Genomic DNA, 18039 nt, shown 5'->3' with positions numbered 1-18039 from the left:
AAAAAGCTCCCCACTGCCATAACGGTTTATGAGGACTTTGGCAACATACTGACTGTATGCGCTACAGTATTGAAAATGAATACATGTACAGATGACTGGTTTTTATTATAACGACAATTTTTCTCTATCACACAACTAGCAAACAAGAAGAAAACCACAAAAAATATTCCAGTACTCCCCCTGCAATGCCTGCCTTAAAATCAATGGACAATAGCAAGAAAAAAATGCATGCTCATTTTATATTTCAGTGCTATTCACTAGTTTCATGTTGCATAAAATTTTCATCTACAAAACTATACACATTGCATTTCATGTAAAACATCCAACTTACAAAAGATTTATCCATAATAGAGCGTTAATTCTACTAACCTTTATTGCATCTCGATAATCTATTTTACAGGACAATATTTAGATACAATGTACATGCTTACAAGTACTTGAAAATATAAGAGATTCCTGATCATAGTGTCAATCTTGCATACTTCTTCTGTACAATCAAACATTAGAGATAAAGCACCCCCTCTACAAATCTTAAATCACATCTACAGGAAGTAGAAAACATAAAATTATTTTGTACATACGTTCCCATTTCTTAAATGCAAACCCATGCCCACTAATCAAACACATACTACAGTATATGACGGCAATACCTTTCAAATCTTACATAGATCTACTCTGTAGCTAGCTGATGATTGATACAATTGTACACAGGAAATAGACAGATACGGACTGTATTAAAGTACAAACATGCACATGGGAGTGTAAAGCTGATTTTACAAGTGTGAGGATTTTGCCCATGAACAATTTGAATGATTTGTGTGTGCTTGACACAGGAAGTTCCCCCCCCCCCTTTGTTTTCTTCTTCCTTTATGTTGATCCTACTTGAAATCAGATGAAAAAAATATTTGGTTTCTCAGCACCCACAGGGATATTGTTCTGTAGCTATTGCATTGTAGAAATGGAGAGGAAAAAAGAAACACCGCAAACCCTCTACTATTTCGTCAGTTTTTGTAAGCCAAAAGCCCTTTTTCTCTTCTTGATCCCTGCTATTCAAGCGGATCACACAGCGCAGAACAGAGGCGGGGGTTAGCGGCGTGCTGCGGGCATGCTGACAGGCCGGCCGGTCATTGACATGTTTGGGAGCCAGAGAACTCCGTTTAATGGCAGGCAATATTTTTACGGTCCCCTTTTTTTGTGCACACTTCAAATGTTCTGTGCTTTTCAAGAATTGCACAAAACTCCTTCTAAGGCCCATTTGTAAGTTTAGTATTGCCTCCGCAAAGGGAGGAGGTTACGTTTTCATTACCGTTTGTTTGTTTGTCCGTTCGTGTGCAAAATAACTCAAAAAGTTGTGAACGGAGTTGGATGAAACTTATACAGAAAAGGTTGAGAATGACACAATTAATAGAAAATTAAATTTTGGTAGTGATCCGGAAATTTTATGGATTTTATGAAGTATTTTCGATATTTTGGCAGGTTGGGTCAATGAACTCCCAAGTTGCATAATTTTGAGGTTTTCATACGCACACTAAAGTGCGTACTCTAGTCTCTGCTAGGGTGAGGCGCACCGTGCAGCTGAGGGTTGATGACGTAACAAAAGGCTTCTATATTGGGAAATTGGGCGATATTCAGCATGCATAACATTTTTTCATAATGTACATAATACATATGGGTAGAAATCACTGATCTCTATGGAAGAACAAGATCATTGGAGGAAATTAGTTGCTTGATGGAGGTCTGCGCTCTCAGAGTGCTTCTCTAGTTGTTATTCATTTCATTTAATCATTACTCACTTACAGTACTTTATATCGATATCGCTATTTCTCAGTTACTGCTGAATGATGGGCACTTTCTTTCTTTTACAAACACTGTCACGTTGAATCATCATTTTCACCATGAATACATCTTTATTTTTATTAGCATTTTATACAGGTACAATATTGTACATGTGCAATCACCTACAGAGTGTACATACAGTGCTAGGTAAGCGTATCAATCGTGCATCAAACTGATTTCTCTACATAATGTAGTACAGTATAAAGGTACAAGTGTACACACTTGTGTTGTAGAAGAGGAAAACCACAAACTCACACACAGACATACGTATACAATGATGTACATGTACATTTGTACAAATGTATTGCACTTACAGCCTGTATGTACAACATTTTGATATTTGTTCCAATTTTCTTTCTCTTAAATACTGCTCAAAAAAAAAACAAAAAAACGTATAACTGCAATAGACAAGTTTAATGTAATATGCAGTGCTCCTGAGAGAAAAATTCTTCAAGACTGGACCAAAGACAGACTATACTGCATACAGTGCGTAAGGTCCACAGACAAACAACGAATGTGCGTCAGAGCTATAATATGCTTCTACCCCATCAGGCGAAGGACTATAAGCTAATTACTAAATGTGCTGTAATGTCCCCTGTCCGCTGTGGGGTAATAATCCATTGGTGTGCCCGGCAGAACCACAGAAGTGCATTAAAATGTTTTATGTAATTCAGTATGCAAGTAAACTGGCAAAGTACTGTATATGCTATAATTTTCGCGTACATAAATTTTCGCGAATTGCCGCTGTCACCCATTTTCGCGAGTGGTTAAATTCACGATTGGGGGACCAGAGAAAATATGAAGTGGCAAAGAAAGTGTGAATTTTCAACTTATTAGCAAATAAGAATGATACTAGTTATACACTGCATGAAAAAAACTTACCAAACTCTGCGAACTAGTAAGTTAGAATTCAACATTTTTGAAGTGGTTAAGTCCATCGCGCTAGATTTCTGACGAGTGGTCCCCTTGCGATAATGGATTGGCTCTCTACAGTATTCGTAAGTAGACGTGGACGTGCGTAAACAAGCTTAGCCAGTATGGTCTGTTCGGTAAGCCGTGACATGGTATACTAGTACTGAAATGTTCGTATCATCAAGGCAAGGGATTCATTTTGGAAGGTAATATTTTCGCGTGTTGTTAATTTCGCGAATAGCTCCCGACTCGCGAAATTCGCGAAAATAAAACCCCCGCGAAATATATAGCGTATACAGTACACTGTACATTGTATGTGCAGCTAGAACTCATCTCAGATCCATACAAACGCAAAATAATACTCACAACATATGTACATACATGAGTAAAAGAATAGAAAGTTACACAACCTGTAAGTAAATAAATATGTACAATGTACATTGCAGGTACACAATACATAGGCAAATACAGAGGTTGAAAAATAATGTATTGTATTATTACATTGTAAAACTTTACTACTATGCATGATGGATGAAGTACACCTTAATTCCGATTCAAAGTAACTACACCACGTGGAAGTATGTACGGTGTACATCTCCTATTTTACTATTAAAGAATACAGGTAAGTATACAAAAGTATTACGGTAAATTTCTACATTGTTACCAAATGACAATTGGTTCTCACACATTTACAAAAACAAAGAATTGCACGGTATTCTACGTGGAACTACAACAAAACAAAATGCATCATACAGTATTTATCGTGCAGTGTCTGCATAGCGCAGGTTTGCTGCAAAAATGTACATGCAGGATGAATTTTCTCTTGATGAACGAACCCTAAATGTTTGATATAATTTTGATTTTAATACCGGTAATATCAAATATCATATCTGGAGTGAAACTTGCTGAATGTTCAGCATAATTGTGTGCATATCATGCAAAGCAAAACAATAATAATAGAACGCAAGAAACAAACAAATTACACATCTTATCCATTGATGGTTGCATTTTCAAGGAAAATTCAACAACTTATTATCAAAACTTTGAAATGTCACTTAAGAGGCCCTGCAAAAAAAATATTCTCAGTATAGAACTGACGAGAGTAATACAATGTACATGTATGATATCACATTAGTACAACTGCATACTCGTACTTTACAAGTACACCCTTGTAGTTCATGCCAATATTTGATTTTAGTCTTTGCATTTCTTTTTCTTACAAGTCCATACACTGTACAAATGTATTTTCACATTTTACTTATTCTAATAGTAAATCATTTTACCCTTGAGCATTACAAAAGATATGTAAGATAAATCTCTCACTTGCTCCATTGGGTACACATGTTGTATGGGCAAACATCCTGCACAGGGCTGTAAAACAGGCAAGTGTTACTCTATCAATTGCCCTCACTGTACATCGACGTAAATATGCACTGAATTGATCAGTGTTTTAGAAGTAGCCATGATAAAAGAAATCATGGGCGTACGTATACTCGAGCAGGAGTTGCAGTGAAAATATCTCAATGAAAGAATTCCATGAATTTGAAAAATTATTATCACATAGGCCCATCATGGAATGATACTGCATGGTCAACGGAGAGCTTGAAAGCTTGAAAGCAAAGTAAACAACTATTCCTACAATCAAAACAAGAGCAAACATGCTATCAAATTATAAAGAAAACAAACAAAAGATGAGTTTCATAAGATATCCTACAATTAGCTAAAACACCATGAAGAATTGATGATAAAGTTAAAGAGTATTCTGATCCTTATCTAATATTCCTGCTTCACGTTTATGACAACTCTACAGTATACAGTACCTATGTGTAGTATGAAGCTGATTCTAACAGGGCCTTCCAAACCAGTATGTGGCGTGACCTTTGAATCGACCCCACCAAAATTGACCTACATCGTGGGATACTTTCTCGCTTTCTCGGGCCGGGCATGGGACGACAAATGGACGGACGGGACTGACGGTGTTCTTTACACCTGAATCCCTGCTAGCTAAGCCTGCAAACTCTAATTCAGAATGACAACATGTTCCTAGCTCAGGTGCTTTCCTACTCCGGGTCACTTTAAACATGGTGGGATAATTAATGTCAACAATCCCCTGGCTCCACAATGTGGCCTCTAAAAATACATCCACACCAGAAAAATAAAACTGACTGTTAAAAGCACACACACGCAGAAGTACAATAAGTTTCGCGTTTACAAAATGTATACTACAGTCACATTATGTAAATTTATGCACACATGTGATGCAATTACCTAGTATACAATTGTACATACATTGTACTGTACTGTACTGTATAAGCTGTTATTTTGGTGAAGGTTTCATTTTCACTACTGTAATTTTGCAAATTACTGTTGGACCACAAATTAAAAAACACATGAAAATGTTGCCATGCTACACTGTAAGGGTACATTGTACAGTATTGTAATAGTGCACTTTTACAATGCTCTTGGTGTCAAATTGTGAAAAAGATGTATCTCACAAAAACATCTGTGACCTCTCACGAAAATATCGACATGAAAATAATAGCTTATGTACAATATACAGGACATGTACATATGAATATCATTATTAATTTCTCTCTCTTCTACATTTACACCCTACTTATATTGCACTGTACATAAATATCTACAGCTGTACGTGTAAGTATTATTGGGGCCCCTAGCTATAAGCACCACCAAGCTCTAACACTCTTTTTTTCATTACTCTGTATAGGGTGCCCTATTAATAATTACTGTTTTGTTTTGTTTTGTTTTTTGGGAGGAGGGGGTCTCTTTACTGGACTTTGGAAATGATGATGAATTAAATTGAATCAAAATTGAATGCACTGACCAACTTTGGGGATCCTTCAGTGCACTAGTCTGTGGCAAAGGAAATCTTTTGTGGCAGCTGCCTCTCCTTAGAGTCCAAGATCAGAGGACACTATGGTAATCTACATATAAGGGTAATGTGACATTGTATGATGGAAGTGTCAGTCAGATTGAGGTTACATGTATAATGCTTTTGAAAGAAATGGAATTAAAATATTCATACCCTATTAATCATGCAATTTCCAGCATTATTCATATTGAGTAGACATCAACGCACTACACAAGTCGTGATCATTTGTACATCACTTTAAAGTATGGTTCCTAATCTTTCGTAAAATCACCCCCTTCAAATCTTTAAGATTTCAATTACACAAGAGTTCCCATCGTAGAGTGTTACCAAGGAGGTTCAAGAGATCATGGAGTCACAACAGTCTCATTCCCTTTGAACTGGCTTTGATGCCACCGCTCAAAAATATTTGAAGTATGTGCCAGACAGGCACAAATAGGAAGACAATTTATTCATGTGTCATTGTGTGACGTCCAGCCACTCTCTTAGAAGAAAGATACGTGTCATGTCTTTATGATGGTAATTACTTTTCGCCATCCCTAAAGATGAGCGGAATATCTACATGTAGTATAATGGTAAAGACATTGGGATGTGCAAATAGAAATTGTGCCAAGATTGATCCAGAATAAAAATAAAAATTACTTAACTGGATATGTCCAGGCACTAATTTGATATAGTATCGATTTATAAAGAGTTACAAAAGTATACTTGAGGATTGTACAATACCAGTTTCAAATTTGCAGAAATCAATCAGAAAAGTGATAAATTCAGTTTGCAGGAAAGTACAGTTTCAAAACATTAATTACACCTCTGATTTTATGCACTTTTGCAAAAATCTCTGGACGACATTGACTTTTGTATTATCCATCTGCTTTTGATCATTAGGCAAAATATCATTTCATTTCATATCAAAATAAACAAACAAAACATATTGCAGAAACTATGTTAAAGTTCAAAATGAGTTTTAAGATTGCTCAGAAAGATGGTGGCATGAAATTCTGATCATTAAAGGCACAATTGCACCTCTGAAATTTTTGTACATAAAAAAAACAAGCAAAACAAAAAAACAAAAACAAAAACTGACAGCTTTACACTGTACTGCATTCATGCTGGAAAGAAAAGAAAAAACAACACAACAGAATAAAGCAGAAACAGCTATATCACCAAAATCACCCCTCAATCTTATCTCACACACATAGTACACACACACTTTAAACATTTACTTTTATGCAGTCTTATTTGCAATACATTTCCTGCAAATTACCCACAATGCCACACAATTACTCAATAGTTGTTCTCATAATGCATAGAAATGAAGCATCATTGTCAGGGAGCAATTCAGTGCAATATTATGTAAACATTCTGTTCTTGACATTAAAAACTAGCTCAAACACCTGGTCATAATCCATACAAACTGACTGAGCTATCAGCCAGAACATTGTATTCCACACAGCTCTAAATAAACGGTGGCAAAACACGATGCGCACTAAACTCCCATGCACTATTAACCAAGCTGCTATTAGCATGCCCCATCGATCCGTACAGTAGAGGAGTGTTAAACACAAGTGACAAGTTTCAATTAGATTCTCCCCCACGGACCACACTAGTGGACTGTCTCATTAGATATCCGATGTGCATGTTACTTTGGTCTACACATGCCAATTTACAAGGTGCTACATGCCACAAGGCAAGTGGCTTTCAACATTTCTCATCATGTTGAATTTGCGGAACTCAGACAAAACTGGACGATGTATACAGCTACAGTACATGTATGTAGCACTGTATCATATCAAACACAAGGTGTACACTACATGGATAGATGATACAGATGTACAGTTTGTGTGTGCACACGTACCAAAGATAATCTATACCATACATGTATTCGAAAGTTGATTAACTGATGTTCAAATCTCAGATTTCAATTTACAAGGTGCTACACGTTGTACATGCCACAAGGCAAGTGGCTTTCAACATTTCTCATCATGTTGAATTTGCAGAATTCAGAAAAAGACTGGACGATGTACACAGCTACGACTGTACGAGTGTACAGTCGTAGCTGTGTACATGTACACTACATGGACAGATATAGAGCGCAAAGATCAGTTGGTGTTAGTACACCCAAGATAATCTATTAGAAAGTTGATTCACTTGTAGATATGTTCAAATTTCAGATTTCAAGGAGTACACAAAGGGCTCCTTAGACAATCTTCTTGCTTTGAGAGTTACAATGTACAGTGTATGGCAACTGATGCTTTCCTGTAGTCAAATATCAAGGTACGCTACAACATGCCTACATTTTAATAAACATTTAATGCACCAACCTGTTAATCATAATATCATCATGCTCAGAATATGATTTATGTTTCAACTTCGACCTCTTGAAATAGGAGTTCAATGTACAGTGTACATTGTAAGTAAAGGCTGCATTGAACTATTTTCCTTTCTTTTTCAACATTCTACTACAAATGGACACACAAAGTGGGTGTTACTATATTTAAATCATATTTTTATTGTAATCCCATGCGCATGTCCATAGGCAATTAAGCAAATGATTTGTTCAGCAGGCTAGCATAGCAGTTACTCAGTATTGGTAACTTCACTTGCTATTAAAGTTAATTTTCTGGCCATGGGCAACTGGGCATGTGCAACTGGGCATGGGCATTTGAGCTATGAAGTATCCCTATAACCTTCTGATAATGTATGAGCTCACCAGTGGAACCACTTTTAACCCGTTGAGGACGAGTCCCGAGTATCCTCAGGCAAGCGTCTATGGGAAATGCATGTTGTAGCAAAATCAAACTGTCCTCAATGGGTTAAAATTCAATGTTGCCATCAGAAACTGCATCGAGATTAATAGCAATCAAGCAATCAAATCAATTTTTTATCTTTATTAATTACACCTGTACTCCTGTCTATAAGCATTCAATGAATTGTATCAGATATGAAAGACTGACATGCATTTCATCCTGAATGCAACCCCTGCTTTATGTGCATGTTGTAATTATCATACGTACCGTACTTGTATGTTTTGCATGCCAACTCGACAATCAAGAAAAATTGCCTTTTTGGCATGTACATTTTGTAGGCCTACAATGAAAGAGCTCATGCTGTGCCAAATGTTGATCCCCCCCCCCTCACCCCCCCCCCCCCCCCATCCCCAACATCCATCCCTATCCCCTCACACAATCAAAGTCCCTTACTAGAAAAAAAAAAGTGTAATATCAAAGCATTAAATATGAGCATGCAGGCAAAACATACCGGTATGCAAACCATATGAGTACAGGTATAGGGTTTTACTGCCATTATAGCATAACTGTAGATTATACCTACAGTGAAAAGCAGCATTGGTACAGAGCTTTCTTCCTACACCAGTGACAAAATACATTCTTACCCAACCACGGCTTGCCTCACTTAGCAATAGCATCAACTTGGGTCAATGTGGCTATGGAAAATGAACTTCTGAGTGTTGGAATGCACTTTAAAGAACCAGTTACAACAAATTTACTGCCCCCTTAAAGGACAAGTTCACCTTCATAGACATGTGGGTTGAGTGAATGCAGCAATATTAGTACAATACATCAGTGAGAGTTTGAGCAAAATCGGACAATCCGTTAAAAAGTTATGAATTTTTGAAGTTTCTGCTCAGTCAAGGCTGGATGAAAAGACTACTGTAGCTTGTGATGTCACATGAGTACAACAATATAAAGAAAGAATGAAGAAAATCCAACATATTTCCATTTTTCTCGCATAACAAAAGAGCACTCGACTTCTCTCTTTCAGAAGGCAGGGGGAATGATATTACCCTTAACATACGTCAGCAGCAAGTCGAAGAACTGTGCACTTTATTCAAAAAGTAAATTTTTGTGAAAGTGTCTTTTTATTTTCCTTACATACAGTCAAACCTGCCTTAGCGGCCACCTCTCTATAGCGGCCACCTGTCTATAGCGGCCACTGAAAAATCCCCCCGAGAGAAAAGCCATGTTAAAGACCCTGTATATAGCGGCCACCTGTCTAACGCGGCCAGCGGCCACAAATTTTGTTTCCCGCGGTAGATTTTAACCTGTCTATAGCGGCCAAAAACCTGATGGAGCCGTAGCCGAGCTGATAATTCAGGGTGTTTTTCTGCTTTTTAGCTGTGCCAGTCATTTCTGGGCAACATTCAGTGATCGCCACCGTTGCATTCATCACTTATTCAGTCACAATAATGCACTAATTCATGACTGTGCACATGCTACATCTAGTGTACTGTGCAACAATTTCATAACACCGGCATTGTGCTATGCATGATACACACGTGTGCATACGTACACACATAAATGTACATGTATACAACGATGATACATGTACATGTAGGCAATGCACACAAAGTTGGATTACCTGTCTATAGCGGCCACCTGTCTATAACGGCCACTTTTTCCGTATCCCTTGGGTGGCCGCTATAGACAGGTTTGACTGTAGTTGTACGCATGTGACATCATACAATGTAGTAGTCTTCTCTTCCAGCAGTGACTGCGCAGATACTTAAAATATTCGTAACTTTTGAACGGATTGTCTAATTTTCCTCAAACTTTCACTGATGTGTTCCCCTGATGTGTTCTCCTAACATTGCTGCATTCTCTCAATCTTTAATGAAGGTGGACTTGTCCAAGAACTCAAAAATAACCATCCCCAATTTCAAAATTACAATTAAACCAGTCCAAATTTTGACTTGCATCAGCTTGGCAGGAGGATTGTGTACTCCATTGTAATTAACGGCTCATCTTTGACCCTAAAAGAGTCACGTATGAGCCACATACGATGTACGTTGTACAACTGTACATTGTACTGACAGTTCTTATTTTGGCATACATAAGTATAGAGATTCGGGGAGCTACAGTGTATGCCTTGTACATACTGTAGTAAGCTTATTAGTCCCTTGTTACTGGTCCATCTCAGGCAGGGTTCAAACTTGATTGTATTGTTTCTCCCATGACTTTCAAGAAAACGGGACTCGATTTATACAACGTAGTGGAAGCATTGACTACTTCCTTTGAATTAGGTATTACAGGCATTCCAGTTATTTACTTCTTTAAATTAAGAAAGCAGACTGCGTCAGACTGTTTGTATGGAAGTATTGTTTGACGATTTTGAAATTGTTACCTCTTATTATTGAACCTGTGGCCAACAGGGAGAATTTTGAAGGATTTGATGGTACTCTGTAAAAGGCTTTCAGGATTTTTAACATCTGTATGAGGTCAGCTTTTTGCCTTCTGTAAAGCCAAATTACATGTCCCACTCAAAGCCAAAAAACAAACAAACAAACAAACAAAAAAACCACCCTAACAAGCTACTTTTCTTGGAGGATCTGCACCCTACACATTGCATAAATCAGTTTTGTTTTATGTTTTGCTTTGTTTTTCCCAATTTAAAGAATAGACTAATATCTAGTAATTATGAGTGTAATTGACAACTTGTGATTAATTACACCCTATTGTGTCTACAGGTTTGTACAGACCAGAAGTGCAGTTTTCTATCATCTCCAAGTGTAGAAAAATGCAAACTTTTACTCAAAACTCATGGTACTTTAACATGTCGCTTCTCATTCTGTTGAGCACTGTATTACCGGTATGTGATTGGGTATTCAATCACTAGCAAAACTGTTGAACATGCAAAAAAAAAAAATAAATAAATAAATACAAAATAAAATAAACCACACACACAAACAAACACACAATCACTAGGCAGATTGGGCAGCCACTTTAAAACACAACATCATGAATGTCAATAATAATGGTATGATGACATTATGACGAACATAATGACAAACACATTTCCTTTGCCAATCTCTGAGTGTACAGATTAGCAACAAAAAATAATAATAACCATAGTAAATCTGAATTAAAATCATGAAAAATATGAGTTCCATATTGAGGAAACCACTTTCCACAAAAGGCAAAAAAAAAAAAAAAAACTTTGACCTTTGAACCTGCAACCTTGGATGTACTCTCCATTGAGGTACGATGTATACACACCCACTTCCTGGTTGACCTTGTGTAAATTTAGTTGTAATCTGCATCGTGAAAAGCACGCTTCCATTATTTGCAGTGGTTGTATTTTAAAATCCTGGCTGTACATTCTCAATTCTCTGGTGAAATGTTGCTATTCTACAGTCCATTTAGAATGTCTATAAATCACTAGAACTCTACACTGAGACAAATATCATAAATTTAAAACAGGTGAAATTGATCTACAGCGTAGAAGTTCTAATATGAAATCCTGGCACAATGTACCTGACTACTGTCACTTCTTGTTACATCATGAGTACGCTAGGCAACTAAACTCAATGTCAGAGTGACTTAATAAATTGGCAATGGTAGAATGTTGTATCACTATCGAGTAGCCCAGTACTTTGAAATACTATCACCGACACTAGTATCAGGACAGGAGGGAATCGATGATGATGATGATGAACTGACTGGAAATTAGTAATGTATAATTTGTTTGCTGTCTCTATCTCTCCTGTCCTGGATTTCAACTGCCTTGACTGATTAATACAACGCGACCATTTCTTTTCAAAATGGTATCATTAGGAGCTGATGTCATCATGTCACTGATACAGATGATAGGAGGCTGCCAGCGGCCGCGCCCGGCGCCCGCAGTCTCCGTTGAAACTTGCAGGTGCATCACACAGCAATAAATGTTTTCCACACGCAACAATGTACATCGCATCATCGCATACACTCTTCATTCATTCATTCACACCACGGTAAACTGGGTGGGAACGCAAGGTGCATAGATCACTACCGTACAACGTTAGCGAAATGACTTCCAAGCTTAGTAACACAAAATTTCACTTTCACAAACAATACTATAATGATCAGCTGCATAAACACATGTGGATCATACCTTGGCCCAAGTCTGTGCTCAACCCCCTCACAAACAGAGCTCCTTGGCACCTACTTGTCGAAAAAACGTATTTCATTGATTATTCTCGTCATCTGTAATTTTCGCGAATCTGTCAGCCATGTTGACAGTCTAAGTTCTGATGCATTTTGGGAACCGGGAATTTGGAAGCGTCTATATCCTAATAGAAGGTAATTGACCTGAATTTAGCTATATAAAATGAGTGTAATATTGCTCAAGCCTTTAAATTTGATAAAAAATTATCTTTTGCAAATATTCATGCACTTATATTGAAGTTTTAAACGTGAACAAAAGGAAATCGTAATAAAACGTATACTTAAAAGCCAAAGTTCTCCCTACAATAATAATGGTATTACCCAAACAAACTCGACCAGGGCATGCCGTGGGAAAAGTTGTGTAGGTTTCAGTGGTCTCGTTCGAATGTGAAGAACACGGATTTGGTTGCAGAGACTGTAGTCCGACGTACTTAATTCCAAGTATTCGGCATTCCGAGACGACTCGTGTGGTTTGATTTGGAATGATTTAACTACTTTCCAGCAATGGCAGAAATTCAGGACGATACTGAGAAGCACCAAAAGAGGTCAATACCCAAACAGCCTTTTACGAAACAGAAACGATGGACAGATGAAGATAAAAATCCTTGCTTAGCCGTAAGTTCATGCCCTCATTGGGCCTCAATTTGTCAATCATGACTGAAACTCTGTGTAAATTTACTGTAAGTGTAACATAACCATGCCATGATAACAGTTAACACTGTCACATGTTTCTATTTTAGTCAAATAATCATATCGTAGTATGTACATTTCCTACAGCTACACTAACACTGGCACTTGCCTTCGGGCTTTGCTTGACCGAAAGATCGGTCTGTATCTGTCCGTCGGGGAATGTTCCGCGGAGACTGCGTCTGGCTTCACGGATCCCCTCCGTATACAGACCGAAGTCAATGATTGCGGCTCCTGTGTGGAGCAGTCGCGCACAGATCAAACGTTACGATAAACCAAATTTCAGACAGCTTTTTTACATTCAAACAAGTATGACACATTATGCAGCAATATTTGGGATAAATTTCTCACATTGTGCAATCGAAATACTCACATAACCTCGGTTATAATGCAGAAATTTTATCGATATCGCAACATCGCCGTTCGCGAGCAGTAAGTCGCCATTTTGAATCTGTAACAATTGCTAAGCCAATCACATGCGAGGTACGTGTTTTAGTAAAACAAACACGTAGAAACTACCTCGCATGTGATTGGCTAATAGATTCATAGTGTATGTTTCTGCAGTTTGAATGTGACGACGCGACAGGCTGTGTTTTACGTTGAAAATTCTCCTAAAATGCTGGATTATTCATTATTCTGGTGAGTGTAACGTATTCTTAAAAAAATAATTTCACCATACAAGCTTAAATTTGCCGACCTAGGGCCGTGAATTAGACGCAATCGAGAAGGGTGAGGTACCTCACCCAATTTTCCATAGAGACAGTGGTTAAGAACATCCACACAGCAATGGGTACTGCAACCTTCCGTCTGTCTACGGAGGACAGCGTTAATGGCAAAACATAAAAGAGTCCTCCGGACAGACGGATCTTTCTGTCTAGGCTTTGCCAGCTTTGCAGACAGAACTGTGATTTTTTTTTATGCTTTCAATTATGGTCAAATTCAGCTTGTTAAAGAGTCATTGTTTGACATTAGCATGATTAGGGCATGGCAAGATGTTTTCCGTAGACCGCACTGTCCGCAGTGATTTTACTTTTCGTGTTAAAAAAAAGGTCAGAGATTTCTCCACGACACATGGTCGGTTCACTGTTTACTTGCCAAGTTAGTTTACTAGTGATACGTTCCCTGTCAAATCTGTTTATTAGTGTATGTATCTACTAATACTATTTGTTAATAAATGTTTTCTTTTTATGTGTAGAGTACAGTGCACTCCCGTTACAACGATCACGGTTATAACGAAATTTCGTTATAACGAAGTAAAACTTCTGGTCCAAAAATTATCGCCATTAAAGTCTATGGTACAAAATTCACTTATAACGAACACGGTTATACTTATAGCGAAATTTTCATTATAACGCAGTCTTTTCCGAGCACCACTGACAAAGAAAAACAAAAGAAATGTGCTCCATTATAACGAAATGCAGATAACTTTCGAAAATACGTAGCGGAACAAGGCATTTACAGCGTCTCTGCATGGGCGAACGCGTCACATCACTGTGTGTTCGCTTGGTGTGTCACGCACAGTTTCCAAGGGGAACTTGCGTTATTGTAATACAATAATCTGAAATAGATTAACTATTTGTTTTATTGTTCTCATAGCTTTCCAGTGTATGACGAGTATTCAACAAACAGAATATCATATACGCGTGGCTTCCTTGTTTTCGTGATTATATTGTATTTGTTCGGTTATAACGAAATTTCGTTATAACGAAAGAAAACTGCCGGTCCCGAGCATTTCGTTATAATGGGAGTGCACTATATCAACAAATAGGGATCACATAAAGTTTTATGCCATCCATTCACTAAATATTGATGCTGTGAGTGAAAATACAGTTTGTCTCATAGTACCCACTCATATCTCACTGGATTTGCACCATTGCAGGACCCAACTCACAATAATTCAATCTTATAACTGTGTGTCCCAAGCTGCTTCCTGACTTAATATGTTAAGTGTAGTCTAGAGACAGCAAATATTTATTGTTTATGATTAAATGCGAAATCTTCCCCCCTGTTGCTAATTGATTCACTTCAGGAAGCCAATGCATCCTATCAGTGCCTACATGATCACAATTTTGACAGGCAGAGCTGTGAAAGATACTTTGCAAACTACAAAAACTGCAAGAACTTTTGGGTAAGTACAAGTTTTGATATCCTCACAGAAGAAAGAAGATTGCACAGTTTTTTTCATTTATTCATTTTATGAAACAGTACCATATTACTTTTTTTTAATAGTAGCCTTTGATTTACTATGTTTCTAATCATAATTGAAAAGTGATTAAAAGATTATCACTCTGTGTTCAGTTGAATTACAGTGCAAACAAGTTACATAATTATTATTCTGAAAGAAGATTTTTTAAGGTTCGTCTTTACTAGTCAAAGTTTGGTTCCCCAAGGGGAAATTTCATAATGATGCAATTTTTATAAAGTCTGTTAATATCAAGTTGAGCTCCACTATCTTTGAGAATAATGGTACTGGTAATATCTTTTACCTTTCAACTGAGTCACCAAATTCCATTACAGTGTATTACCTTCCTGTCATGTATAGATAGGTTTAACATGATCTATGGCACTCTTTCTTTCTTTTTTTTTATCCTAGCAATTTAAAGGGGAAGGCTAGTAACTGATCAGTGGGAATCAGTGGAAATGCTGGGAGATGATTGTTCCAATCCTTATGGGATTCATTCAAGAGTTCATTGTATCTATTGTTGTGTGAAAATGATTTGCTTCAGAACGGTCTCATATTCAAGTAATGTGCAGATTAATGCTCCGTCACTGACCAGGGACGCTAACCTGGAAGCATTAAACTGCACATTACTTGAATATGAGACCATTCTGAAGCAAATCATTTTCACACAACAATAGATATACAATGAACTCTTGAATGAATCCCATAAGGATTGGAACAATCATCTCCCAGCATTTCCACTGATTCCCACTGATCAGTTACTAGCCTTCCCCTTTAAGCTATTGAACAATCTGGTAAATGCAAGTTGCCCAAGTCTGAGAAATTCCTATTTGATCAAATTGCCATAGGCGCCTATTGTTTCATTCTTGTTAAGCCATCATGAACATACATGCATAATGTGACAATGCATCATAAAACCACCAAAAAGTCACAAAATGGATATTTATAGTTGAGGGTAGATTCTAAAAGAGCACATTCTAAGCTTTAGAATGATGTACATGTATAACTCAATACAAATGAACTTTCTTAATCTATGTAAATAATGGAAAGATACTTTCTTGAAGTGTTAAGAGACGGTAAAGTTTGGGGTCTATTCAAGTGCTTTTTGCACTCTATGCAATGAATGTGACAAAAAAAGGATGTATAATTTTGTAATAACCACAATAAAGAGATTGTAAGATCAAGCTGAAATTTTCCACACTCATTGAGCCTATTCTATTTCTGAAAGATTTTAACTTTAAATGCAGCAGCATCATACTTTCAATTATTTAAGTTACCAGAGTTCAAAGTGAGGAGTATGCAGTGGTGGATAAACCACTTTTGTTTGTTTTTTTTAATTGTATTTTTCTGGCCATGACTCATTGCCATTGGGTCAAATCCCCCCCCCCCCCCCCCCCCCCAGCAAAAATCTAGATCTACCCCTGGTGTGTAAAGGGCTTTTAAGAGGTGAAAAGGGGCCTATAAGGCATTCCTTATCAAACTATCAGACATCTATACCAAAAAGGGTTTCACAAAAAGTGAAAAAAAAATCCGTTTCGTTTTATGATTCCAAACTTTAGAATTACATGTATATTATTATGTAGAAAAATTGCTCTTTCATGAAATATTTTGAAAATGAAGATTGACCAAGTTGACCCATTTCGCCTATTTTGAGTTCTCACGATTAATAAGGGCGTGCAGGTTTTTGTTGGTTTTGTGATGCACGGTCACAGTAATTTCTTATAAATGGTAGGCCTACTTACCTTTTGTCATCGGGTGGAATGGAGATTGAAATCTTAAATTTGTTTTACTTCAGCGTAAACATCAAAATATTTTTGCAGAGATTAAAATGTCTATATTTTTTTTTTCTTCTGTGTAAATCACCAGATGATTTTCATATAGGGATCAAAATCTTCATGACGTGATGTAGTTGTTGTTGTCATTTTTTCTTCATTCTTTTGCAGGGACGTGTCATGAAGGAAAGGAGAAGACAAGGAATCACACCTATTCTTCCAGACCTGGAGGAGAGGAAAAAAATTCTGGAAGGCGCTGCATGATTGCCATTAACTTCTCCTTGTCCGACAGAACAGGCAAATGACAGGGCTTCTTCATTATCTTCACTGGACAGTATTGTATCCCTCAAGACTACTATGGGTGCTGTGTGAGATGGCTTTCAGGGTACAACTCTTGCAAGATGTCTTGAGTTCGTCAAATCATGGCCATGATGGAAATCAAATATTGATTTGATTGAGGTTTTTGAGAGTGGCCTACATAAATTAGACAATGGACGTAATGTGTGTGTCTGAAGAAGTGTAATGGGTGGAGGCTAAAGTGTGGTGCTGTACCCTAAGAATACTGCATGCCAGACTTTCCAGTACCATCCATTCTCCTGCAATGCTGATGCAATACTTGAAAGTGATTCTAAACAAAGACATACACGCCTTGTAGAACAATCAATCAATAAATTAATCAAGTTCTGTTGAAGGCCTTGATCAAAAGAAGCTTTCTTTTAAAATGGTGGGAGTTATCATGCACCACTTGTTTGATGCATGATGTTACAGTGTCATATGTTTTGTGCTCTTTCTCTCTCAAAAAGTATAGCAAAACAAAAACAG

At 37.3% G+C, this 18039-nt stretch overlaps 2 protein-coding genes across 2 annotated transcripts in view; one reads left to right on the top strand and one right to left on the bottom strand.

The window, feature by feature from the left end:
• LOC139729425 (uncharacterized) overlaps positions 1-12649 on the bottom strand; it is a 182482-nt gene extending 169833 nt beyond the window's left edge. Inside the window, exon 1 of the mRNA XM_071640350.1 lies at positions 12524-12649. The gene's annotated coding sequence lies outside the window, so the exon portion shown is untranslated. The remainder of the gene's footprint in view (positions 1-12523) is intronic.
• Positions 12650-12961: 312 nt separating this feature from the next.
• LOC139729424 (coiled-coil-helix-coiled-coil-helix domain-containing protein 7-like) lies at positions 12962-17732 on the top strand. The gene is made up of 3 exons (XM_071640349.1): positions 12962-13191; positions 15293-15391; positions 17389-17732. Exons 1-3 carry the CDS (start codon positions 13081-13083, stop codon positions 17479-17481), a joined length of 303 nt encoding a protein of 100 aa, XP_071496450.1. The 5' UTR covers positions 12962-13080; the 3' UTR covers positions 17482-17732.
• The last annotated feature ends 307 nt before the right edge of the window (positions 17733-18039 follow it).

This window comes from Diadema antillarum, unplaced genomic scaffold, assembly GCF_040938485.1.
Source record: "Diadema antillarum isolate AM-2024a unplaced genomic scaffold, OU_Dant_1.0 seq00000239_RagTag, whole genome shotgun sequence".
NCBI lineage: Eukaryota > Metazoa > Echinodermata > Echinoidea > Diadematoida > Diadematidae > Diadema > Diadema antillarum.
This window is presented reverse-complemented; position numbering and strand designations above follow the sequence as displayed.